Source organism: Leptosomus discolor, chromosome 1 (genome assembly GCF_034619465.1).
Source record: "Leptosomus discolor isolate bLepDis1 chromosome 1, bLepDis1.hap2, whole genome shotgun sequence".
NCBI classification, from domain to species: Eukaryota; Metazoa; Chordata; class Aves; order Leptosomiformes; family Leptosomidae; genus Leptosomus; species Leptosomus discolor.
Window position 1 is genome coordinate 166,746,430 of NC_141391.1, and position 27,330 is coordinate 166,773,759.

The 27,330-nt window shown below is 37.5% G+C and overlaps 1 protein-coding gene across 15 annotated transcripts in view; it reads left to right on the forward strand.

Moving 5' to 3' along the window:
• ANKS1B (ankyrin repeat and sterile alpha motif domain containing 1B) overlaps positions 1-27,330 on the forward strand; it is a 452,709-nt gene that overhangs the window by 296,188 nt on the left and 129,191 nt on the right. For all 15 annotated transcript variants that reach the window (XM_086470676.1, XM_086470670.1, XM_086470683.1 and 12 more), the window contains one exon: positions 1,529-1,681. In XM_086470676.1, coding sequence (XP_086326802.1) covers positions 1,529-1,681 — 153 coding nt within the window. The remainder of the gene's footprint in view (positions 1-1,528; positions 1,682-27,330) is intronic.

Here is a 27,330-nt window from a genome sequence, read left to right on the forward strand (position 1 = left end):
TGTCGTATCCATGATGCAGTGTGCCTGCATCACTCCTCTCTGATACTGCAGGAAACCAAGATCAAGATCATGACATGCTGGCTTTCTCTATTTGAACAGACAGATCAATGAACACCACTGTGGCTTTCAAATGCAGACTTTAATTTTTTTCTCTACTTTAAATTCAAACTGTATTTCAAATAAACTGTGAGAAATAGATTGATTCAGGCAAGATATTAAGATCAGAATTCTCTCCTTTTTAAATTACTTTGTCACTTGCTTCAAACTTAAGCTCAAAGCATTATGTTTCTGTCACACTTCCCTTGTTTCTCAGAAAGTAGGAGTGTACATAAGCAGGCAGAAAGGGAAGACTGGCTTTCACCGTGCACATTGTCACCCTTGTACAGTAGGGAGATTCTATACAAAACACATGGTTTCTAAACCTCTAAAGCTTCTTAACAGTTTACCAGTTCAGTGTATTATCAAGTTAGCAATAGTTACACTTCTATAGAAAGATGATATGTGTACAATACTGTTGAAAATTGAGGCTATTGCATAATTTTTTCTAGTTCATTCCAGTCCTACTTCTGCCAATATTGCAAATTACTTTAAAATTCATAAAAACAGTATGATGTAACAAGCTGCACAGGTAGAGGCTTTATACATTTTTATCATTAATGGCTAGCTTGAAAGTCTTCACTTGCGTCACTGAGAGGCAATTGTGAAAGAGAAATTGCAGCTCTTTACTTCTTAGTAGCTTAACAAAATTTGGAAAAATAAGATGCCAGTGGTATTTCTTAGTTTGTTATGAAAACAAGATTTGTGTGATTATGCTTTCTGTGCCTGTGTTGCTATATAAGTGCAAGTTCTGTGCTTCTCTGTACATCATTCTCTCAATTCTATTCCAAAAATATTTGGTTCAATTGTCCAATCTCAAGCAACTTTACAGACAGAGAGCAATCTAAAATACGTTAAATTCCCAGGAGTTCCATGAAAAATGTGACCAGGTAGAGGAAAGACTTTTTAAACCTCCCCTGGCGGCAGAAAAATGTAGCGTGGATTCAATCATTATAGAATATCAGATAACCTAGTAGGAGAGAGAAATTAGGAATAATATAACCAAGGCGATATGTTTCATTTGCAGTGTGATACCAAAAGATCCATTCCTCAGTCTAATTTCTTTCCCTTCTATGAAATCTTAGGTGCAAATCTGACATTTTTGTGCAGTCAGGATGTAATAACCTCTCTTTCACCCTTTTGTCTTCCCTCACTTATGGATTCTCTGATGTCTACTAGGAATTGAACTCCAGCTACAGTCTTAGTATACTCTGGTTTAAAAGGCAAGCAGACATAAGGAAAAGATCTATCGAAAACTAAGTTTTGTTAGTGCTTTTGCTCACAAAATTTTTTCATGTTGTACTAATCATTAAAAGAATGTTGATCAGAGAATATGATAACTCTGACCCAAAGAAAATAATACACATAACTGCCATTCTGAAAGATGTTTAATGAATATCATCAGTAACTCTTACTCATTCCTGGTTTTCAGATGAAGCAGATCGGTCACGATGGCTACAACCCCACCTCTGTAGCTGAATGGCTGGATTCCATTGAACTGGGTGACTATACCAAATCCTTTCTAATTAATGGCTATACATCGATGGACCTTGTGAAAAAAATCTGGGAGATTGAATTAATTAATGTAAGTTGATCAATTTATAGCAGTAGTTCCTCCTAAATATGTTATAGTATTTGTCCTTACATATCAAAGAGAAAGCACAAAAGCAAATTGCACTACAAATACTGTCATCAAGTACTGTTAATGATTACAGCTTTCATGCTTACACCTGGGTTGACTGTACCCTTTGCTTCCATTTGCTTTGCCGTTGTCTTTAGCGTGGTATTCAATCAGCATGATTGTGTCTGCCTTCAGGATGCTGAATGACATTTAAAAATATATTTTGGTAGTTTATAGCTACAAAGCATAAGTCTTTGCTTTTAAAGTGCCTAGCAACAGTACTTCTTGTAAAGATACTCACAGTTTGCTTTTTCCACATGATCTGGCTAAATTAAACATAAAATAAGGAAACCTTAATATAGTTAATAAGTTCTGCTAAAGGAACAAAATATTTTATTTAATTATCACTTTTGCTTGCAACTTTATTTACATGAATCAGTTAAATCAGATGCCCACATATGGGCAACCATGAACTCTAATGTGGACTGCACTGCAGAGTAATTTGGAATGAGATGAGGTTTGTACTGTTGCAGTGAAGACATTGACAGTACATCTTTGCCAATGGAATTTTCGTGTAAGTTATATGTCTGAAACTGAGTTGTTTCCTTTTATGAAAGATAGATGGTTATAGCTTTGGATCTGCTGTGGCTTTTGAAATCAACTATATTGTCAGTTTATCTGGACTTTAGGGCAATCCCTACATGGAGAAAAGACAAATATCATATTTTATTGGCTCTCCACAGACAAAAGGCTGTGCTCTTCCTTCCAATGTGGGAGATACTGCATCTATGCCTCTAACTAGCGCCTGACCCCCAGAGCAGTCAAAGGGCTACCAGTAACCATAGGCAATCAAACGTAAGATAAAGCAGCTGATATAGCTTTATACTGGGAAACAGTTCCCAGTGTGTCCGAGGCTGGAGAAATGGAGATTATAATGATGGTGTGAAGTCGTGTTTGAACACAGTAACGGGTGTATGAGGCGCAAGCAGGCATAGCCCAGGCATTTAAAGAAAAGAAAAAAAAAAGAAAGGGGGGGGGGGAGGAGGTATTTCATATTAAGTGAAAGACAAACCATTGCATGTTAGAGTTTATTTTCTTGCTGTCACATTACAGTTAGTGTTAACCAGCACGAAAATATAGAGTAACAGTAAAGACTAAACTCTGCCTTCCATGTTATGTCTGTTGCATTCAGTGTATGTTGTAGGTGTATAACTGAAGTCAGGATATGACTGATGCTATTATGGGTGTCTGCTGCTAAGTTATTTATAACTGTGATTCTTTTTTCTATAAGTGGCTGGAATTTTAATGAGAACTGAGGACCCTTTGCTGCAGAAGCTAATATAGATTAACAACAAGCACTGAGTTGAAAAAAGTGGAAGACGCTGCTCACGTTGTCTTCTGTAACTTAATTTTCCATCCCAAACATTTTGCCATAACCAATTTGGAAACAAATTACCCTTTAGCTCCCCCAAGTGGATCATTAAAACCTCATTAAAGGCTTGTGGTTTGATTCCAAACTTGCTTAAACTTATGAAAAGGGAAGTACCTGTACTGAAGTTAACACGAATACACTTCTATAAAATTAGCATGAACCAGTCCAGTATATATCCCTCTAATTTTAAAGCTTAGCTTCATGTTCTTTTTGAAGGCTTGTACTTCTTGGGAAAACACTCTGTTCTGCCATGAGTTGCAAGAAGAAGCTGTTAAACAGTTGTTTAAGTATTTGTATAGATACAGATACCTATAAAGATAAAAATTTCTCCCACCTGATATAATATTGGATTATGTTGTTCAAGAGCGTGGTAAATAACACAGTTCTACGTTCTCAGAACTTCTATTTTAGTCCAGTCAATATATGATTCCCCTCAATCAGTAGTAGCTACCTGTAATGTTATAATGTTAACTGAGAAAATCCGTAGCTTAGGAAAGTATTTACTGTTATTTTTCTGTTTCAATTGAGGGGAATCTTTCAGAAATGGACAAGAAATTGGTTTGAAGCATTGTGCAGTTTGGCAGAACAAGATACTTATCTCTGACCAGCAGGCCTGCTGTCTGAAATTGATTTCAAAGGTCTCACTTCCCATTCAGGCAATGGCAAGCAAGAGCTTATTACAGAAAGTTTTTCATAAGGGAATGCATAAGGGTCAAAGCCCTAACTCGGGAATAGGACTCCTGACTTGAGTAGGTCAGAATCAGGCACTTGAAAAATAAGAGAAAAAACAGATTCAACATCCTGAACAAAATTCAGAGTACCCTTGGTTTGGTGGCTCTTGTTACTTAAGTTGTAGATGGAGCAAGAAGTTTCATTTACACTTATGCCAAATGCATGATAAAAATGTACCAAGGGCTACAGATATGATAATTTTTTCATTTTAGCCATCAGTTTAAACAGGTGCAGATACTGAATTTGACATAAAGGCCATTCCTGCTTTGGTGCAAGGAATCCCTTAGTTCATATTTCGTGCTTCTTTCCATTAAGCCATTGGAAACTCATCCATGGCTTCCAGAGGGGTAGAAACAGATTTGAAGGTAGCGGTAATATCTTCTACTAGATAAACTAGCATAGCTGAAAGGACAGAAAGAAGGGGACATTTAATTTTTCACAAGCTCTTCTTTACATCTTAAAAAAATCAAAATGCTTTCTTGTCTTCTTTCTACACTTTTTGTGATCATCAACTCACATGCCTGTGGATGAAGATGAATTCCAGGAAGTTTTAGATTTTTTTCCTAGATCTAAACTAGTATTAAGATCATCCTTTATCATAATGCATCTCAATATACTGTTGTGAGTTTTATTTATCACGTGCCTCTGAACTTCCATGTGTGATGCTGACCAAGATACTTTTCTTCTACTTTGGAGTATAAATCTATTCAATTAAGTTGTCAAAACAAACATTTCATTTTTTGGAAGAAAGAAGAAAGCTTATTCTCAAAGTCTCCCTGCAGCTGAATGAAGCTAGCCTTCCTAAATTCCCTTCATAAACTATAAAGGATGGTGAAAGAACGGATCATCCAGAGGATTATTCAGGGTGGTTAAATTATGGTTAATTAGCTGGATTGCCTCCTAGGGGAGTTTGTCATTCCCTGCTGACATACAGAGATGCTAAGAAGATTAGCTTTAGTACGAGCGTTGATCTGCTTAAGTGTAAAAAGGCTCTTAAGAGGGATCTGGACAGGCTGAATCAATGGGCCAAGGCCAACTGTATGAAGTTCAAGGCCAAGTGCCGGGTCACAACAACCCCATGCAGCGCTACAGGCTTGGAGGTGAGTGGCTGGAAAGCTGCCCGGCAGAAAAGGACCTGGGGGTGCTGGTTGACAGCTGGCTGAACATGAGCCAGCAGTGTGCCCAGGTGGCCAAGAAGGCCAACAGCATCCTGGCCTGTATCAGCAATAGTGTGGCCAGCAGGAGTAGGGAAGTGATCGTGCCCCTGTACTCAGCACTGGTGAGGCCGCACCTCGAATACTGTGTGCAGTTTTAGGGCCCTCACTACAAGAAGGACATTGAGGTGCTGGAGCGTGTCCAGAGAAGGGCAATGGAAGTGGTGAGGGGTCTGGACACCAGGTCTTATGAGGAGCGGCTGAGGGAACTGTGGTTGTTTAGCCAGGAGAAGAGGAGGCTGAGGGGAGACCTCATTGCTCTCTACAACTGCCTGAAAAGAGGTTGTAGTGAGGTGAGGGTTGGTCTGTTCTCCCAAGTAACAAGTGATAGGACAAGAGGAAACAGCCTTAAGTTGTGTCAGGGGAGGACAGAATATTAGGAAAATTTCCTCACTGAAAGGGATATAATGCATTGGAACAGGCTGCCCAGGGAAGTGGTTGAGTCACCATCCCTGCAGGTACTTAAAAGATGTATAGATGTGGCACTTAAGGATATTGTTCAGTGGGACTTGGCAGCTAGGTTTATTAGGTTTACAGTTATACCTAATGACCTTAAAGGTCTTTTCCAAACTAAATGATTCTATGATTAAAGTTTACCTTTGCATGTTACCCCTTACTCCCATAGGACTCTGGAATGATCAGAGTTTGAATCTTCTTATCTTCCTAAAAAGAACAGTTGTTACTGCATTTCCACCACTGTTTACCATTTTTGGAACTTAACATCTAGAGAAGCACATTAAAAAATCCTTTGAGGAGAATGCCAAGCATAAGAGAGAGGCTGCCCAGAGAGGTTGTGGAGTCACCTTCTCCAGAGATATTCAAAACTTGTCTGGACGTGACCCCGTGCAACCTGGTCTAGGCAAACCTGCTTTAGCAGGGGGGTTGGACTAAGTGATGTCCACAGGTCCCTTCCAACCCCTTCCACTCTGTGATTCTGTGCTTCTGTGAGGGAGAAGGTCTTAGGCACCAGAGGCCATCTTCCCTCAGCTTTTCTGGTCTTCCAGCTCCCTCATGGGCATTAAGAAACAAACTTAATATGCAGCTTCCTGCAATTTATTGCAAATTGTTCTATTCCAGCAAGGTAATGTCTGCTCTAACTTACATGCCAGTTTCTTTCAGACTTTTACGTTTACATGTATAAAGTGTGTGTTTCTTCAAGCACAATCAATCAGCAGTTACTTAAAGCATTTGAATCAGAAGAGTAATTTTAAGTTATTCTTTTGTGTTTCTTGCAAGCTCCCACTAGAATTCTGAGTCCTTTTTCAACAAGCCAGCCTCTGAAATTTAGATTCTGTTTCACTAGTTCATTTGTCATTTAGATCAAGAACTTTTCCAGATCCATCTACTTCATTATTTTCTCAGGTATGTGCTTCCTGGGAAGCATTGTTCTAATTTCCTTATCCTGCGATTGTAAGTATTCAGAATGCCTTCTCCCAGCATTGGCTTTCACAACACTTCTAGTTTGTCTCCCAGGTTTCTTGGCTCATTAGAGAGATCAGTTTCTGTACCCAGATTCAGATATCATTTATTTGATGCTGTAGCTACATGGAACTTTTTTTAAATATATATAATGTGCTGAAAAAAATCCCACTATGTTCTGAAATCCCCTAACCCATCTAAAGTGTTCACCTGTGCTGTAAAGTATAAATGCTCTTCTACATGACTAATCATATTATTCTTGTCTGTTATTCTGGATTACTTACGTAACCCTCCCCCTCGGGGACTCACTCTCTTCAGGGAACTTTTACCAAAGAGAAGCTTCAGGCAAGATATAAACAGCTTAAAAGCATAAAGCAAGTTATTTATCATCATTACATTGTAGGACTAATGAACTAGGCATTAAATCAGCCCCCACCAAATGAGTCACTAAGTCTAATGGCCAAGTAGTCATCACTCAGGTAGGGGAAGGCTGGCCTCTTTTGCTCCCTGGAACAGGCTGATCTATGATGTTACCGAGTTGCTGTCTTCTGATTTCCCTTTTTTCCCTTGTGATTTCATGCCTTTTCATGTGAGTGTTGTTATCCTTGAATCCTTGAGGTACCAGTTTCCCCTGTCTCAATAATCTTACTTATGTCTGCAACTTCACCTTTCTTATCTCTCATGTTTCCAGCCTGTGCACTCTCTCACAGCTCCTTCTCACACCCTAGCAATTTTCTCAGAAGAAAACTGAGAACAGTTGCACAGCTGTGCTGTACTGAAAGTAGGCCTTGAATCACAGACAGCTGAACTCCTGGGAGGAGGGTTACATGTAAGTGGCCTGGTTTACATTTCTTCTCAATTAGTTCATCCTGCACTGTGAGCTTCTATTTTTGTATACCCATCTTTCACATGGATGATTCTGTCTTTGTCTTCTGTAAAATGGATGTTTACCACATGGTTTCTTAAACTAAATTACTGTCCAGATTTTGAGGGTTTGGGCAAGTGTTCTTGATACTCTCTCACAAATTGCATTCCTGGTTTACATTAGGGTATGATGATCACTGTTCAGGATCGGATCGAAGATACCAGAGAGAGAAAATAGCTACCGATGGAATGCTTTCCATTAGTTTATAACTAAATACTTTGGACCCTCCACAACATTGCTGATAAGTCACACAATTTAATTTAGTTATGTACTCTGTAAAAAAAGGGATTCTTCAGTTTTATTTAAAGCTGCTACATGGGCATTTCACTACATCCCACTAGGTTTTGTACTGTAGGAATGAAAGAACATGAAAGTGGCCATACTGAAACAGATCTGAGGCTTTATCTAACCTATTGTGCTGTCTATAAAAATGGCCATAAACAGATGACCAGGGAAGGCTACAGGGATAAAACAAGCATATTATGAATTATCTGCATAGCATTCTTCTAATCATTAATAATTTTCAGCTCAGGGACTTCTGGAATTGGGACAGTTCTTCCCAACTGGTTCTTGTCTTTTTTTACCTTGAATGAGTTATTATCATCATCAAATTTTGTGATCTTACTGCTAGTCTTCTTTCCTATGGAAATTATAACTATATTGAACAGCAGAGGTCCATTCACAGATCTCTTCAGGAATTCACTAGGAACCTTCCTCCACTCTAAAAACTGCATTTTCTCCTGGTTTAACCAGATATTTGTCCATTAAAGTACCTCCTTTTATGTCTTAATGCCATGACTGGGTTCATCAAAAGACTTCAGAAATCCAGTCCAACAAGCAGATCAAGCAGGTCATTAACCTTCTCTACATACTTTTTGACTGTTTCAAAGAACACCAACAGGCTTTTGAGATATGAGGTGCCTTTACATGCAGTCATTTTAACTCTTCCTGGTCGTATTTATCCATGCGTCCACTACTAGTATGCATTATTAATTTCCTAGTAATTTGCCTGGGACATTTTAGAGACCAGTATTTCCATGAATCTTCCATGAAACTCTTTTCAAAAATTGGCGTCAGTTTTTTCAATATCTCCAGTCATCAGATAACAAGAAGGTTTTAAGGGAAAAGTTGTTAGCAATTCAGCAAGTTCATCCTAGAATTCCTTCTCTATTTATCTTTTCTGTGCTGTGGTTCATTTTACACACATCTATCATTTCTCCTTTTGTCCATCTCATTTGCAAACTGAAGAGTCTTAGTCCGTTTAGCCATTTCATTCTTCCAGAAATCCTTGTTCTGTATCTTTCTAGTCCTTTTCTGTACAGCTCCAATACACAGTGCCAGCTAGACATGTCTAATTTCAAAGTCAGAATTACTTTATACATATTTAGCTTCAGCTTATAGCTCTAAGTAATAGAAATGACTGTATTGAACTTAGTTCTCCAAGATCTCATGAGGCCTTAGCTGACTAGTGCACCTACAATGTCAGTACAACGTATTCTCTGCTTAAAGAACTTAAAAATTGACCCCCTACTGCATTCAGATTCCTTGACCAGGTTAGTGGCTCACGTAGCAAGCCACCCGTCTACTCCAGCAAAGCAGATAGCAACTTCACAGCTTGATTGGTTAATACACACCAAATGGATGGATTTTGCACAGTGCTCACTTGACAGCTTAATTTCCCATGCTCTATGGCATCAAAAGGTGCCTTTTTTCTTAGGAAGGTTGTCCTTCAGATTCTGTTTGACAAATTACTCTGTGACTCTTCTTCTCTTGTATTACTTAATTTCCCAAGCGTGCCACTCCACAGAGGCAGGTTTTGAAGAGGAATGAAACACTACATCTCAATAACATATTCTCAGATATTGCAACTGCAGATCTACAATTCCTGTTCCTTTTGCTCTCTACCTCGGAGCCCTGTGCTAGATTTCAGATCACTGAAAAGAACTAAAAGTGTTTAGAGCCACAGTCCCTTCTGATCTCCCAGAGACACTGCTGACTGATAAAGATGCCCATAGATCTTCCTGTGGTTGCTTTCTAAATGGCTGCAACAATTTTGATAATCAGAAGAGCTTTCAAGACCATGAGTCTGCATTAGCAATAGAGTGTAGGATCTCAAGTTATTAGGTATTTTGTTATTAGAACTAACTTCTATAGCTGCTGAGTTTATAAAATTCTCTGTATGACTTTTTCTTTGTTCACTCTTTTCAAACATTCAGAAGTATATTACTAGTGTACTTGATTAAGAAAGTACTTGCAGTTAATTTATGTGAACCAATACTTTTAAAGTAGGCATGCACACACACGTATATGTGTATATATTTATTTATATATAAATGTACATAATTGAAAGTAAAGAATTCACAAGCAAGCTAAATGATGGACTATCACACTTCAAATGTAAACGTTACTTCTTTAGAGACAACCATGTTGATGTACTGGTGCAAAACCAGAAGTCTTGTATTTCAAAGATTCTAGGTAGCATAAAATGCTTGAGAATATCTCTGATATCCTGCAAAAACAAATGTGCCTGTTGTACTGAGGAACAGATATTTCTAGCCTTTGAAATTTTTCTGGGAATCTTGAAAATTCACTGACAGGCAGGCTGAACACTGGGTCTTCTAACTCATTAGTAAAGTAGTAGTCTATGTATAAGAGATTTATGAAAATCTTTTCTGCATTTGTGGTGGTTTTTTATGTTAAACAACTACAATTTTGAATTTGTTGATGCATAAACTTGATTGATTTGAGGAAATATGAAGGAAACTTTCAATATCCGTTCAAATTCTTTGGGTCATCTGTTTGCAAAACTATCCTATTTAATGTAAGTAATAGGAACAAATATTAAGCATTTTTTTGACAACAGGGTAACTGCTTATATATTTCAAATCAAATACTCTGAAGATGGGTCTGGAACTGAATAGCTTTCATCATGATGCATTATTTCTTCATGAGGTAAGACATGTGTATGGATTTGCTCAGTTGCTCCTACGTTAGTAGAACAATGCTGCAAATGAGATTACATTAATACATGTTAGCTGCTACAGTTGTAAATACAAAGGATAACTCTAAATTACTCTATTTCCCTTTGAAATGGGATCAGTAGGTTCATTGCATGTACAAAAAAGTTACAAGATATTATACAAATAGCATTTTTTTTTCCATACACAGTAGTTGTTTAGATTTCGTTCATCCAGGACACCCACAGAGGTCTCAGAAGAGCCTTAATAATGCACATCTTTGGTTTTTTTCTAAGAATGAAATACTGGTTAATTGCAATCATATAGTAAATTTGTTCCATTGTATCTTGCATTTGAAAATTATTCTTTTTGCAGTCAGATTCTTTCTGCTTGGAACACTGGTAGCAGCTCCCTCAGTCACTTAGTTCCTAAATGATTGTGGATGTTACCGTTCATTTAGAAACTGTTGTTATGTTGTAGAATTGTGGTGGCTGTTTCTAGAAATCTTGTTGGAAGCTCTTTTTCCTCAACAAATCCATGTGCCAGTATTGTAACTTCATAACATGTTTAACTCTTATGTATAGTTTCTGCATGTAACATTTTGCATAGGTAGTGATCTCGTTGTCTTTGAGTGTTTTAATGTGCAAACTTCCACCTGTTCTTCATGACAATACAAAATACTTTTTTGATACCTCATCCTCTTTCCTCTATACTGTCACTTGCAAAAGATCAGGAGATGACATAAACCATGGCAATTTTTTCAAATCATACACAGTTTACCTCTTCCTACTCCTGCCTTGGATCATGGCAGTGCTCAGACTCAGGAGAAGTGGGAGGAAAAACGCTTCTTTTGGTTCAAATACAGCGCTTTATTCAGTTTACAATACAATATGATAAAGAAAGAAAGAGAAAGCTTTTGCACTGTGAACATTTTCATGGCATTTAGTTTTTGGTAGTATAATGATTCTTTTGTAATCCATCTGGTGTCATTTTGCACTAGAGGTTATTTAAATAGAAGACATTATATAAGTACTTTGAAATCATTTCCCTAATTCTATATATTCTTTATATTATGGGAATAATTTAAAAATTATTGTTTTCTGATTAAAAAGTGATAGTAAAATAACCATGTGTGATCAGTAAAACTAGCCATTGAAATGCTTCTTTTAATAAGTTTCCCATATCCTGCATTTATTTTTAAGTGTAAGGATTTTAGTCATATCAAAATGGTATAGTTTTTTAACAATCATTTTTATCTCTTTTCTGAGGTAAAACCAGAGCTTTTTTTCCCTTCTTTTTCTCTTTTATTCTTTCCCTCTGCCCCATACTCTCTTCAAAACAAATTATAATCAGGTAGTGATTGGCAGCAATTTTTAGCACTAATAATCAAAGCTGAGCAATTTTAGCACCTATTGTGTTCCACCTGCAGGATCATTTTCTTGTCCTGTAACACACTAGGTAGCACAAATGATTGATTCATAATGCAAGATAATCTTTTTATTAAAGCAACCTACTCTGCCTAGTGCCAGAGAGGGTACTGTCTCTGAAGTATCCTAACAAAATCTCCCTCCATTCACGCAGCAAATAAATTGCCTCATCATCTGATTTTCTGTCTAAAATCTTAGTGTTCTATAAGAAGGTTCATATTTCAGGTTTCAGAATGTGATCTCCTTTCCAAGGATCACAGCAGAAGCAGACCAACCCAAGACTTCTTGCTCCCTTTAAAAAGCTAGAAAATAACCTGTCCTCACAGCCCACAAATTCTCTACAAAACCAGGTAAAATAAATAGTCACTAAATATTTTGTTGTCCTAGGCAACAACTTGTTCTGCCTTCAGTAGCTTAGAAGAGCCCCGAATAAAGATTTATATTTTACCAGCTTAACCTTTTCTGGGTTGGTGATCCAGCAAGAAAATTGGATTTCTGTTTTAAAATGATGTCTTTTTTTAGATCCTTTAATCTGATATTGATTTAGAAATTTTAAACATCCTATTTTGAATTTGGCCTCCTAAACATACAGTCTTAGGATAGTATCCTTCATAAGAGTAATAATTGTAGATTGTAGAAAAAAGTAATTCCTCTTAAATAATTTCATTATGAGTATTTAAATTTTCTTTTCTAGATAATATTTGTGCTAGTTTTGCTGGAATAAATTACTTGTATTGGATGTTTGTATTTGCTGCCCCCAAAAACCTACCTCTCATAGTTCTAGCTTACAGCATTTTAGAACAGGTTGTGTTGATTGAAGTTCAGTGTAAAATACTTGAAGTTCATGGTAGATAAAAGCAAACAAGAACACAAAGCAATACTTCTTTTACTTTGAAAAAATTTGCAGTGATAAAAATCATAAAGAAGTATCCCCTGTTTGCAAAGAAATAAAGCTGCAGAATGTATTACATAATATTTTCAAGGACTGCAGTACTATTTTGATGCTTTTAAAAGAATACTGTGTTTTTCAGCTAACTGTCCTGTTCAGCAGTATGCAAAGGGGAAATCATTCCTCTTCAAATTTTTTTTAATCCTCTTTTTTTTTTTTTTTTTTTTTTTTTTCCCCCCTGCTTCTGTGTTGCGTTTTAGGACATTGTGAGGAGTTGATATTTCCATAAAAATTCCCAGGAGTGTATCAGATCTTGGCTAACATAATCTGTCTTCTGTTCATGACTGATTTTCATAGTTAAAAGTAAAGAGGACTGAATGACAGTTATTTTAGCTGTAAGGATGTTGAAGATCAGAAACATTTTAGAAGAATTTTCCCTGTGCAGTAGGGAAATTTTGTTAACGTTCTCAGGTGTAAGAGCAAATGCAGTGCTGTGCCATATAGACCTATCAGAGTGATTAATGTGCCAGCAATAGGACAGCAGCATTATCCTGGATCTTCTGCTTCACTCTGCCTTCTTACATTGTTCAAAGGTAGCTTGGATATCCCTGCAATCTGCTGCATTTGATACAGACGCAGTCCTGGATTTCAAAAAAGAGTGAAAAGTATTATACCGAGATTATTAATAGAAATAGGGCCAGAATTTTTCAACAAAATAAAAACGAGGGGAAAGGAAATACCCACTTAGCTATAAAAGGCTCTACTGCAGTCTACAGCCAACAGGGCCTGAGTCCTTAAAGTCATCTTCAAGGATTTTCTCCTTCATTGCTTTTAACTTCCAAAAGAATAAGGTTTCAGTCACTTTCCATAAAGGGCAATTCAAAATTCTAATAGCTGGTGGTGCTGAGAAACCTTTCATATTCAGTCTGTGTTATTTCAAAATTACATACCATTATCTCCCATTTTCAGTTTTCTTCAGATGTAAATAACACATTGGCAGCCCCAATGTTTACAGCCATGAAATACTCATTGGCAGGTATTTGTGATCCCTTTCATAATGATCAAGTCATTGCAAGGTTAGGTTCCTTTAACTCCTAATTTATATTCCTACCTCAGTTTGTACTTTTTCTTATTCATTGCTTATTTTAAAGAATGTTCTTCATGTCATGTAGAGATCTTAAAAATGCAGTATTCATCCGAAAGTTGTACGTTGTATGGATTTGAATTCACCACCATAATTTGAAAAAGAATTCGAGAAAGTGCAGTTAAACATGTTTCTATATGCAAACACAGAAACACACAACACATTCAAAATGGTATTCAGATAAGGAATTACAATATAGCTGTTGCTAATCTGATACTCTGTTAGTAGAAAATGTGAGATCTTTACAGTTTTATGGGTTTTAAAACAGAAAGTCAGTTTCAAAATCTCTTATGATGTTCTATCTGTGTTTTTTCATCGATGAATTAAGCATCTGATTCAGATACAGTAATGACAGAAGCTACTGGAAAAATACGGCTAGACCTTACTTTTGTTCAGGTATTAAAAGCTGGATCAGAACGTGTCTGAGCCAGAGTCATGTTGCATCAACACACTCTTCAGGAAAGGCCATACGTCGGTTTTCCAAATAGCAATTTTTATCATTCTGGAGGAGTCAGCCCAAGCTCCCAGACATCCTGATTTTCTTCAGGTCTAGACTCCGTGCTACCTGTTAAAGCAACAAATTCAATAATCATAATATTGGGTAAATGCAGATGAGCTTCTAATGACTCCCTGGCAGTCTCTATCATCAAAAAGATTTTCTCATCATCCCCTCTTCCACATGCAATGTCTACCTGAAGGTGGAAAACACAGTCATAATGTCTTCCTTTAAAATACCTAGCCCTCCAGTAAGCCACAAAGAAATGTAAATGCACTCACGTGCATACATAAAGCAAAAGGACCAGAATTATGCAGAGCTAAGTATTTTAAACATTTGTGTTCCCACACGCAATATGGTTCTACTGTGTTTTCAGTGAACGTAACCAAACACAAGGTAGTTTGTGCTTCCTGTCTTATGAGTTAAATTTATGTAAGACTTATATAAGCAATAGATAAGCATCAAAGCCATAGCTGAGGAGGATTTATGGCAAAACACTGGGATAGTTCATAAATTTACGTTATTAAAGAGTAGTGATAGATCTACGATGTTTCTTTTGTTGAAGCTGAGCAACAATTTGCAAGCAGAAATAATTATTCTTACCTGCTTTTAATAGCACAGTGTACAGTAGCACTAGTACATGACATTCTCCAAAAAAGTTCATTATCTCGAGTTATCTGCTCTGATCTGTGAGCATTTTTTTGTTAACTTGTGGCTCCCTGGGAAGCAGAAGCATAAGATGTGACTTAATGTGAGAGAAAAAAAAATGACAGAAGTTTAATATGCATCTCAGCATATGGAGTGGTTGGCTTTCAAAATTCAATAGAACTGAAGCGTGGGAAAGAGGAAACTGAGAATTGAGGAGAGTTAGTAGTAAATGAGGAGTTATATGCAAGGATGAGATGTCAAAGAGTGGGGAACAGCTGCCATTAGATGTTAATGGGCTTAGCAACAAAGACTAGAAATACATAATGAAGTAACATACACAGAATATATGTGTCATATAAAATAGAAAAATATTAACTTAAAGTCCTTTATGTCTATCTAAAATATAAACAAATGACTACACAGCTATAGAGAGAGTTTCAGATATTCAAAATTATTTTCACAATTAGGTTTTCTCAGTTTTCCTTTAGTCTTCAAATTAGCTTGCTGGTTTTTTGTGGCAGGGAATCATCTCTATGGATTGACAAAGAGCTCCTATAACAATCTTTAAAATATGATCTAAAATTGTGGTTATTCTTGCTATTTTTACTACTGTTATTAATAAACAATTACAGGATATCAAAATTATGATATACAGAAAATGTGAAAGATGACCACGTCTTATATTATATAGAAGAAATAAAACATGGGATAGTGTTTCAGGTAAGAAGATTTGTGTCAAGAATACCTCGATGTGAGAAAGAGTTTGAAAAAGATTCTTTGAAGATGTTTGATTTAAGCTAAGGTTCTGGGCAAAATATTTGCCTGGGGATTTTGGTGTAATGTACTTCAGCTTTTCACTGTAAGATTTCTAATGTTCTCTGGGATTCAGATAAGGAAGTGAAGCAAGCTGGCTGCTATCTTCTCTGCATTTCCCCAGGGGTTTAACACAGATTATTCCAATGTGTCAAGGATAAAACCCCCTCACTGTTTTGCAGGAGGTGCTGTTAAGCAAAATGTCTGAGATTTTGTGTTTATTGCTGACAATTTTTTATATTTCCATAAGCAACAGCATTTTAGCATTCCATTTGTTTGTGTTCTCGTATTTTTTTCTTTGTAAGTATGCAATGAGCTACTGTATTTTCCTTATGAGAATCAAAGAAGATATTGCTTATAATTCTACAGACCCATTAGTAGGGCAGTGAAGAATTTTACTTGGTCCTGGAACTCACATATTTGGTTTGACTGTGCATGTAGCAATTATCAAGACAGTAGATACACTCAGAAGGTCTGAAATATAAATCTAATAAGAAAAATGTCAAGGTAAGTTTAAATGAATGAGAGTCAGAAATGTGTTTACTGATACTGCAGAAATTTGTCATCAAAATCACAACAGGCATAATTCTGAGTATCTGAAATCTTGTACTCAGATTCAATTTTTGTCACATACAACTGATGTCTTAAAAGTGGCAAAATTATTAAACAAACAAACAAACAAACAACAACCCCAGTTATCTATCAAAGTAGGTGTAGAATGATGTGGTAAGGGAGATATCTGTGTATAACAAATCATTTCACTGAATTGTAAAAGAGATGAGTATTACCGATAATACCCATTTTATGTGCAACTAGTAAAATAATAATAATAATGTAGCATGCTTTATTTATTTCAGAAGCTAGCTGACACTTGGCTTTGAAAAATACCATGTGGAATCAATTATTTTTATTGTTTATTTTGTTTTTTCTGCTTCATCCTTTTTATCCCAAGGGCAATTTCCATGAAAATATTTTGGAGCTCTGTTTGCTCTCACTGTGAGTTTCCCACCTGAGTTCCTAATCCTGTTTAGCTGCCGTGCTGAAAGTAAGTTGTCGTGGTACATGAAAGACAAATACTGGTCAGTGCAATGTATATTCTGGGATGTATCTGGAGGTTTTGTACCTTCAGTGCTTTCACCACAGCAGTCATAAGCAGCTGAAAACTTGGCTTGGTGGTACGTATGTCAGTGTGCATGTACGTGTGTGTGTCTGTAAAGTTCTGGAGTTCTGCATCTCTTAAAACTCATTGATATTTTAGTAATCCAGCATGCTTATTCAGGGCATTGTTTGCCATGTGGCTCTTGAGAACGTTTTAAATGGATGGACTGCAGTGACTTAGATGATACGTAAAGCTGTACACATAGCAATATAAAAAAAAAAAAGAAGCATTACGCAATCATTTAATATGGTGATATATATACTTATCCAGTCTGCTTCTTGTGTTACATTTAACTTGCTCATGTCCTCCCTCCCCTGGCTTTTATTTTTTAAGACTTTTCCTTTGCCAGCCTTCATGTGGTATTAGAGCAGGAGCAATAAAAAACAAGACCGATGATATTCTCACAATGTTTTGACCCAACCCATCTCTCTCTTCTCATGGATAAACAGAAGGAACTTCAGTTATATTTTTCAGTATTTTAGAGTGCATCATCTAACCAGCCATTCCCAAAATGCTTCAAGTTTCCAAAAAGAGTTTTAAAGCACATCTTTAAAAATTATGCCAAAAAAGGGCAATGTTGGGCAAAATTCATAACCGTGTCTTTCATCTGTGCATTATATTAATTAGTTGGTTTACATATTACACTTGTTAAGTGGGTGGAAGTGGAGCAAGACATTGTATTGTTGGAAAAGCCTATGCTTTTCATATGCATGTGATAATTTTTAAGTTCCTTGCAATGATTGGTGCTATAGTATTTGATCATGGACCTATTGGTAACTTTCCAGATTATTTTATTTCTGCTAAAACAGATTGGTTTAAGCAACAGACACTGTTTTTCATAACAGTATCACAGTTCTGAAAAGAAAATTTTTATATTTATTTTTGTAATTTTTCAGAATTTAAAAATTTTAAATATACAAATTTCTTTTAATTACATTTAAAAATCTAGAGTATATGAAAATATCATCTTGAAAATATATTTCATGTAGCTAGGTGCCCACTTGAAATTTCAGAGAATTGGAAAAAAGTCATTAGTGTTCTCTTTGACCTGTATTGAACATGCTAGGTCATATTCTACTTTAGCAAAAGAGGAGCCTATGAAAGGATAAAGTATCAGTTGCTGCCTATATCAGTGAAATTCATATTTACAACTCAGATATAGTCATAGGAGATACATGCCTAGTTTCTTGCTATAATCATTGAAGATATGCAGTCATTTCTCTGATATGATTCATCTCGTCCTAAAGCAAAGACTTAAATTACATCAAATGAGTCATGACTTAAAGGTGCCTATTTCTCTCTGCCAAATTGAAGGGATCTTTATGTGAGTACTGAGGTCTCTATTGTGAATATTTTATATGCCATAAGATGAATATCACTCTGGATCTGAACATGGCTTCATACACAAGAAAACGCAATAAAAATTACTGGATAAAATGTGATATCCAGGAAAAATAATAAACTATACTCAGAAAAAACCCCAAACTAGTCCCAGTATGGAAACTTCTGAGACGAAACCTGTTTTGCCTAGAAACCTGTTTCTCAGTTGTGGAAACATACTGGGAAGTCTTGGTGGGTTCTGAGAGATCCTGTAGCACACCATCGTATACCAACACATTTTATCATTAACATCCACTGGATGTACCAGACTGCTAAATACTGCCTACTGCTTAGGAACATCATGTATCATATACCCAGGCTTTTTTCGGTCCTGCAACTATATGCCTCATTTACTTCTATGGCATTTGTATCACAAAACAGAACAACTTTTACCATATCTTTTTAAACCCGCAATCTTAGTTGTATATTGAAAGAGTAGCCAAAGTAAATACTCTCATTTTTCTGATGTGCCATTTTTGTGAAAAAATCTAGAATAATCCCATATATACAGATTTTCAGATTCTCTTTTTAAATTCCTGTGTTGTGTCCAGGACTCTGATTTTCTAAGGGCTGTGTTCTTTACAACTATGCCTACAGATTTGAACTTCTCTGCACTTCCTAAGGATAAGCTTTATATAAGCTAATACTTCATAAACTTCATTGCAAGATAATTAAAATTAATTCTGTTTTCGGCAGTTAAACCAAGCACGTGCTGAATATATAGATCTGTATGTCTCCCAGGTTCAACTAATATATCTGCTTTACATTTGAGACCTAGTAAACTTTTATAAACATTTTTCTAGTGTTCCCTTAGAAAATGTGTACGTATCTGGCAAAGAAGGAATGAAATTTAGTTACGCTTTTCTGCTCACAGAAAACAGAGCCATACATGCAGAATCACCAACTCCTGCCCATATTCCTGAGATTGGTTTAGAATACAAAAAAGTTTGAATATGTTCTTACAGTTACAAAAAAGACAGGTTATGAAAACATACTTTAAATTGTCCTTGATATTTCTGTGCATCGTTTTTGTACTGTTTTGCACACATCACCAGAGAGATATTAAAGCTCACCAGATAGCTGGCAAAGCCAATTTAGAAGATATCAGTAAAAGAATTTAATACTGTTACCAATACTGCTATGGAGTGCAGAAGGGACACGACAGAACTTTATAGGTTTGAAGTGTAAAACCAGAAAGGTATCAGAGTAATGTATTCAAATTTTTAAAAAACAAGATTATGTTAAAAAGACACTTTTAAATTAATTAAAGGAAAATACTGTTCATAACATATAAAAAGTTAGAAAACTCTCTCTCAGAATGAGCAGCATAAACATCATCCTTTGATACATTTAAAGTAGTTGAAAAACAGTGTACCACAGAGTAATAGCCCTGCATGATGGGAAGATGGGTTGGAAACCTAGCAGGAATCTCCCCAGCCCTAACTTCAATGATGCAATGGAGATACTACATATTAACTTTCCCATAAAGCAGAATATATTGCTATACTGCTGAAAAGATGGCATTTTAGAGTCATTGTAATAAATGAAAATTCCACTAGGTGGTTCTGGTGCTCTTCTAACAGGAACCGACAATGTTCATGCACGGAAATTCTATGTTCTTTTTTTGCTGTATTGTTTTCCTACCTATTCGGAGTCTGTCAGAATCCAAACATTTAGTTATATTCTGAATGGTGGTATTACCAATATATTTCTTGATTAAGAATAAAATAACCTTGATCAAATAAGACCAGGGTATGAGACACTAATACTGTGCAATTCCATTGGTAGTTAGTTGGTATTTATCAGTCAAACTGCTAGAGCTCTGTTTTACTTTAGCCTTCGAAATTACCTTCTTGAACATGTAAACTGGAACTGTAATCACAATGGACTTGTAATTAGTTTTTTTATGTGAGGTATCTTCAATCTAGTAGAATTTAAAGGAGTGTGTTGCTATCATCTAAGCTGGTATGTAACAACAGAACTGTGCAACCATGGGAACTTTCTTTTGTATGGTCCATTGCTTAAGGTAAGATACTGATTTAAACACATCTCTGCTCTAGAGCTCTGCTATGGCCCAGGGCAGCCACTCATGCATTTTTATCAAAATCAGCTTATACTTATCACCTTTTCCCTTCGCAATTCCACTGTTTCACAAATACCAACTACTTTTTTTCTCAGATAGCCTGAGATACGCAGCTTGCATATTCTTAGCTTGCATTCATCTTTAAAGGCTGCTGTTGCTATTTTAGAACTGAAGAAAGGCCTTTGTGCCCAAACGCCTATATCTCCCAAATGTGTCAATCTGGTCTACTAAAAGGTGTTATTCATTACTGCGAATCTTGCCCTTTTAAGTAAGCTTACAGTGTGTTGCTGGTTCTACAAAAGGGGGGGGGGGGTAATTAAAAAAAAAAAAAAAAGAGTATGAAAAGTTTTTCTGTCTTTTTTGCAATTTCTGGTGTTACACAGTTGGTTCTTTTTGCTACCGTGGTACATGCTATTAGTGTTAGGTAACTACTCCAAATATTTCCACAGACGACAGAACTCAATTTGCTTCAGTTGTGTTTGCATTTTCCTTACACACTAATTAATGAGTTTCATAGGGATGTTCATGGGAGAAACTTACAGAATATTACAGGGAGTATTACAGAAAATACAACAGAGCAGATATGATAAATTCCAAATCTGCACACCAGTAAAACCAATTCTGACACTATTTTTTAAACTGCTTCAGTATATTTGCTCTTATATTTTTTTTCTGATGGATATGTAGGGTCATATGCAGCAAATATAAGCCTACTGACAGTAGCCCTGCTGAGCCATTAGAAATCATTGACAGACCCACAGAGCTCCACAATGCAACACAAACTCCCATCAGGCAAGAAATGACAGCTCGTATCATGTAGTACAGACAATTACAATTCATCTGCTATTAGTTTTCCAATTTAAATATTGAGTACTCACAAATAAGTCCTTTAAAAAGCCCCTGGATCAAATTTCATAAAAAGTAGGAAGCAAAAGGCAAGCACGTTTCATAAATTCTTCCATTTCTTCTGCCCTTCCTAGTTCTTGAATCTACCTTTTGGAAGAGATTGTCCATTTTACAAACACTTTGTATAACACAATCATTGCTAATTTGTGCTTGGGCCACGCTTTTCTGTGATTGTGTTTGTGCTGGTTTGTATCTAGGGTTTTTTTTATAGCACTGCTGTAATTAGCATGATCATCTTCTCCAGAACTTGTGGATACTTTCTACAAGTGATGTAGAAAACTTGTAAAATCGGTCTGTGCATTTGCTATTAAATAAAGTTACAAAACATCCACTCATCAGCACTGTTCATCTCATGCCATGCTGCACAACCTAGGCAGGGAATTTAAACTGGATTGGTACCCTACTTTACCAGAATAATCTTCTTACTTCTTTTCATGGTAGATGTAGAATAGAAGTGGTACACTTTTTCTGAAACTCATACTTTCATCTTGCCATAGCCAACCATCAATATCAGAAGTACTGTAAAGTTGCGAAGTAAATGCTTTCTAAGCTCTAGAAAGCTTACCTAAAAATGCCTCATAAATAGAAGATCAAACATGCAATGGATTGTGATTTTTGTGTTGAAATACCCTTGTCACCTCTGTTATTCTAGAAAGACATGAGACCACTTAGAGCTGGAAATTACCACACGGAAATGTGTATATAGAGAGAAATTAATTCTCTTTGTAGCCAAGCATTTAGTGCAACATAATTAAGCACTCAGTAGCCAGTTCTGGGTGCAGGAATTTGTGGATTTGTGACATTTATTTCTGCCAGAGTTTGTTGGTGAAGTTGGAACAGACATGCCTTTGAAACACAAAAAACCTACTCAGTCTTTACGATTAATACACAGAATCTCATGAGTTAATAACCAGTTGAAGTTTACTTTTCAAATATTTTGACTACTGTTGCTTGACATATCCAGGAACTATCATTGTAACCAATACTAAGGCATTTGTGGGTGTGAAGAACTAGGAAGGAGTATTCTCTTTTTTTTTTTCCTTTTTCTTTCTAAGCAGTGCAATAGGTGAAGCAACACTACTGTGCTTCAGTTCTGCCCACAAGCCCTACGTTAAACAAAGGAATAGTACATGCTTTTAGAATGCCATTATTCATGATCTACAAAATTTATGTGTTATGTGAAAACAAAATAATTTTCTGCTGACATTTGGACGTTTCAAGCTTTTCTTACTCCTCAAGACAAAGACACCGAGGTGAGTCATCTTAGCACACCACTAGAGCCACCAAACTTTGAAGAATGGTTTTGGTTAGAACACTGATTTCACACGTGTTTTGCAAAGTCATTATTGCATGCATTTCCATCAGGACCACCCAGGATATTACCTCTTAAATTCCATGTACACTTCTGTTATTCCTGATGGATTCGTACTAGCTGCAATAATAAGCAAGTCATTGACGTAGCCTCTCTGGCTTATCACAGAATCACAGAATGGCAGGGGTTGGAAGGGACCTCTGGAGATCATCTAGTCCCACCCCCCTGCTAAAGCAGGTTCACCTATAGCAGGTTGCACAGGACTGCATCCAGGCGGGTTTTGAATATCTCCAGAGAAGGAAACTCCACAACCTCCCTGGGCAGCCTATTCCAGTGCTGTGTCACCCTCAGAGTAAAGAAGTTTTTCCTCACGTTGAGGCGGAACTTCCTCTGTTTCAGTTTGTTCCTGTTGCCCCTTGTCCTGTCACTGAGCACCACTGAAAAGAGTCTGGCCCCATCCTCTTGATACCCACCCTTTAAATATTCGTAAGTGTTGATAAGGTCCCCTCTCAGTCTTCTCTTCTCCAGGCTACAGAGCCCCAGGGCTCTCAGCTTTTCCTCATGAGAGAGATGCTCCAGCCCCCTCATCATCTTAGTAACCCTCCGCTGGACTCTCTCCAGTAGTTCCCTCTCTCTTGAACTGGGGAGCCCAGAACTGGGCACAGCACTCCAGGTGTGGCCTCACCAGGGCAGAGTAGAGGGGAAGGATGACCTCCCTCAACCTGCTGGCCACACTATTCTTAACGCACCCCAGGACACCACTGGCCTTCTTGGCCACAAGGGGACATTGCTGGCTCATGGGTAACTTCCTGTTCACCACGACTCCCAGGTCCTTCTCTGCAGAGCTTCTCTCCAGCAGGTCGACCCCCAGCCTGTACTGGTGCATGGGGTTATTTCTCCCCAGGTGCAGGACCCTACACTTGCCCTTATTGAACCTCATCAGGTTCCTCTCTGCCCAGCTCTCCAGCCTGTCCAGGTCTCTCTGACTGGCAGCACAGCCTTCTGGTGTGTCAGCCGCTCCTCCCAGTTTTGTGTCATCAGCAAACTTGCTGAGGGTGCACTCTGTCCCTTCATCCAGGTCATTGATGAATATGTTGAACAAGACCAGCCCCAGTGTTGACCCTGGGGAACACCGCTAGTTACAGGCCTCCATCTGGACTCTTCACCACTGATCACAATGCTCTAAGCTCTGCCATTCAGCCAGTTCTCAATCCACCTAACTGTCCACTCATCTAACTCACACTTTCTAAGCTTATGGTACTTTACCAAATTAGTTGTGATTTTAGGACAATTCCCCAGCTATGTCTCTGCTAGTAAATTAAACAATGTTCAGAATGTATCTCCAGGCACTAAAGGAAAGGCCCAGTACCATTTTGGCATATACCAACTGGCATTCTCCCTGGCAATTCCCAGACACAGATCCGGAGCTAGAATGTTTTAGAGGCCATTCCTAACAGCCATGCTCTCCCTCAGCTTTGCAGAGTCAGAGTCCACTAACACAGATGCAGACCATTTAATAAAATTTCGTCTTGATGTCCAGAAATGTTCTTCTATTTAATTTATTGCTATGGCTATAGATCCACACTTCAGACTCAGAGAGTATCTCAACCCTGACATTGTCAACCTGAAAATTATATTTTTCAACTATCTTTTCTTAAAATATTGTCCTTTGTTAGTTTATTTGTCTGTAATTTTTGTTTTTCATGCTATCTCATTTTTAACAGTTTGCTAAATATTCTTAGACCACCATAGAGAAGCCATAAAATTGCTAACAAAAAGTAAGTATTTAAAAAACAATTAAGTGCCAGTAATTAGTTAGGACAGGTCAACAATGATATCTAACAACTATGCTTTTCCTCTTTATATTCTTCTCAAGCCTTGTTCTTCTTAGAATATTTTTTAAGAAGAGCTGCTTGAAAAAATGTTCTTTTTTGCTTCTTCCTCTCTTTTTCCTCTCATTGCATTGTATTCTAGTATTCCAGAAAAGGCAGGAACATTTGTGCCCTCGGCATGATTTTTACGCTGGTATCGCACGGTATATACATGCATTAAACCACCTTAAAAATCTCCTGTGCTGTCTGCAATGACAAACATGTATATTTAACACTTAGTCCTTTTTGTCTCAGTTACACCGAAATTCGTCTTGATTACAGTCTTGCTATAACAACACTTTATATGAAATTCTAACAACTTGGATCTCAATGGGGAGTTTTAATTAGTGCCAAAAGTATTTCATTTCTGTCTGTCTCACAATAGTGTCATATAAGTAGCAGATGAAAGGTTTAAATTTTAATGCATACTCCAGCATACCCCCTTGATTTCTGTCATAAATACTGTTTGGCAGCCTGCTCTTTTTACTTTGTTTTACTTTATTAATACATAACTGCAAAAAAAATAGTTTAAAAGTTGATTCAAAGTATGAGCGAGAATAGTCTAGGTATTTGCTGTGATTCATCTTCTGTTATCATCTTGTTTCTTTCCAACATTTTTTGCTCTGTTTTTCAGCAAATTCACATTCTACGATACCCAGGTTTTTTGATCGCTTTCTAACTTCAACATCAACTGTAAATTAAAGCCTGCTATTTCTTCTGTTGCTCACTGCATAGACACTACTACATTAATATTGTAAACTCCTCAGAGCAGAGATCACCTTGTTGTCTGCACAGTACCTAGCACAGTGACTTCCTGACTCATGGTCAGTGTTTCTATCCACTCTAGCAGAAGAAATATTAGCTATATTCATATTTTATTTCAAGTGATTTTAATTTTATTTCCATTTGATCAGGTAAAAAGCAAGCAAACCGGACTCTCCCTGCAGCAACACTGTAGCTCTGATTGTCTGCGCTGCAGTGCGAAGGTGTGATTTCAGAGGTCTCACATCCTGGCTTACCCGGCAGAAGCTGGTTTATTCTTTACAACTGAATTGTTCAATCCCAAGTTTTCTCCAGGGTGATAACTGTTGAAATCTCTGGTATCACAGGTGCAGTGCTGTCGGTATCTGCACTACCTGCGTATGTCAGCACAGGCTGAGGTCATACATGGTTTTGCCATCGGCGATGAAAAGGAAAGAACGAATTTTGAGAACAGATGGAGGAACTACAAGATTTAGCAAGAGTTCAGAAGTGTTGGGGTCCAACAAGGCTGGGGACTTGCTGGGGCTAGGGTGCCAGGGACTCCCCAGGGCAGCAGGACAGGGCCTGATAGCCCAGGCCCATCCCACCCACCCAGCCAGGAGCAGGGTAGCCAGGGGGGACCTGGGCAGCCCCAGCCCTAGGCATCAGGCACCTCTCTGGGGACAGGGACAGGGACAGGCCGAGGCTGGACTGGGATGTTGGCCCACAGGTAGGTGTCAACATCAGGCACGGTGTGGGGACTGTGTTCAGACATGGCTCCAGGATGATCGTGGAGAGCCTGCCCACAGTGCTGGCTGGGGGCCTCCATGAGCCCATGGACACCAGAGGGGATGTGCTCTGGGCCCTTACCAAGAAGTACAGAGATAGCTGAATACCACGTGACAACAGCATGGTGCATGGGGACTCCTTTTCTTACTCCAGTTGTTAAAATCCTCCAGAATGTCAGAACCTTGCTGCTTATAGTTTACAATGTATCAATATTCTGTTATTGGTGATTCCAGATGGTTTAGATCTTTGACAAGTTCATGGATTTGGATGCAGTGGCCTACTTGCTTATCCTTTCTGACAAATCTGGGTATAACAGCGATCACTGTACTGAGGATCACTGGTGCGTAGATGTAGCAGGTTACCTTTTTCTATTGAGAAACTCTAGGATATGACTCTTTTGCATGTGACAGTCTAGCTCTTTTAGCTGAGATGTATATGAGGCATGGTGATTTCGTTCTTATTTGTTTTGTCTACATTTCTGTAAATTAATTTCACATGTAGTCATAGATTTCCAGATATTAAGTTGATCAGACTATGCTAGCTGGTAGAAAGCCAACACTTTCCACAAAATATCACATCCTTACCATTTAGTTCTTTTTCAGTTTCAAGGATGAGAAAATAAGCTATGTTAGATTAAATTTTGGGTTTTATTAACAAAGCAAGATATTTGTTAGTTATCATAATATTTAAGTTCATGAAAATGTAGAGAGATTATTTGGTAATTTTACTCTTCAATACAAGTGTATTAGTTCATTATCCTTGCTACTTTGTAGGCACTCTCCAAGGTCAGTGGAGGGAAGCAGGTACCTCCCATGACTAATTATCCTATGCTAAACTGTTGGTTTATCTTGAGATAGTGCTTTTGACCTCTGCTGTTCAAAGGCTACCTGGAGAATAAAAATTGTGCTCAGAAAATATCCAGATTCCATGTTACTGAGCTCTGTTCCAACAAAAAATTACCTCATTACATCTGGATAGTGATCTCTTCTGAGTGGTTGGGAATGACAGCAATGTTTACATCATAGCAGTGACTGAGTGTTGAGTAATATGCCAGAAAACTTCTGAGCTTTGTGAGTCACCAGACTTGAGTGGTGTGGAGATCCTCCGGGCTGATTTGGAGGACAGGGCAGGAAGCATTTCAGGATGTTTCTGATCATTCCTGTAATCACCTTGAAGTGACCCAGGAGCTTCTTGTAATCAAGTTCCTGCTACATCAAATACATCATATATGTTGAACAAATAAATGTTGAAAAAATAAATGTTCTTACTCACTAAC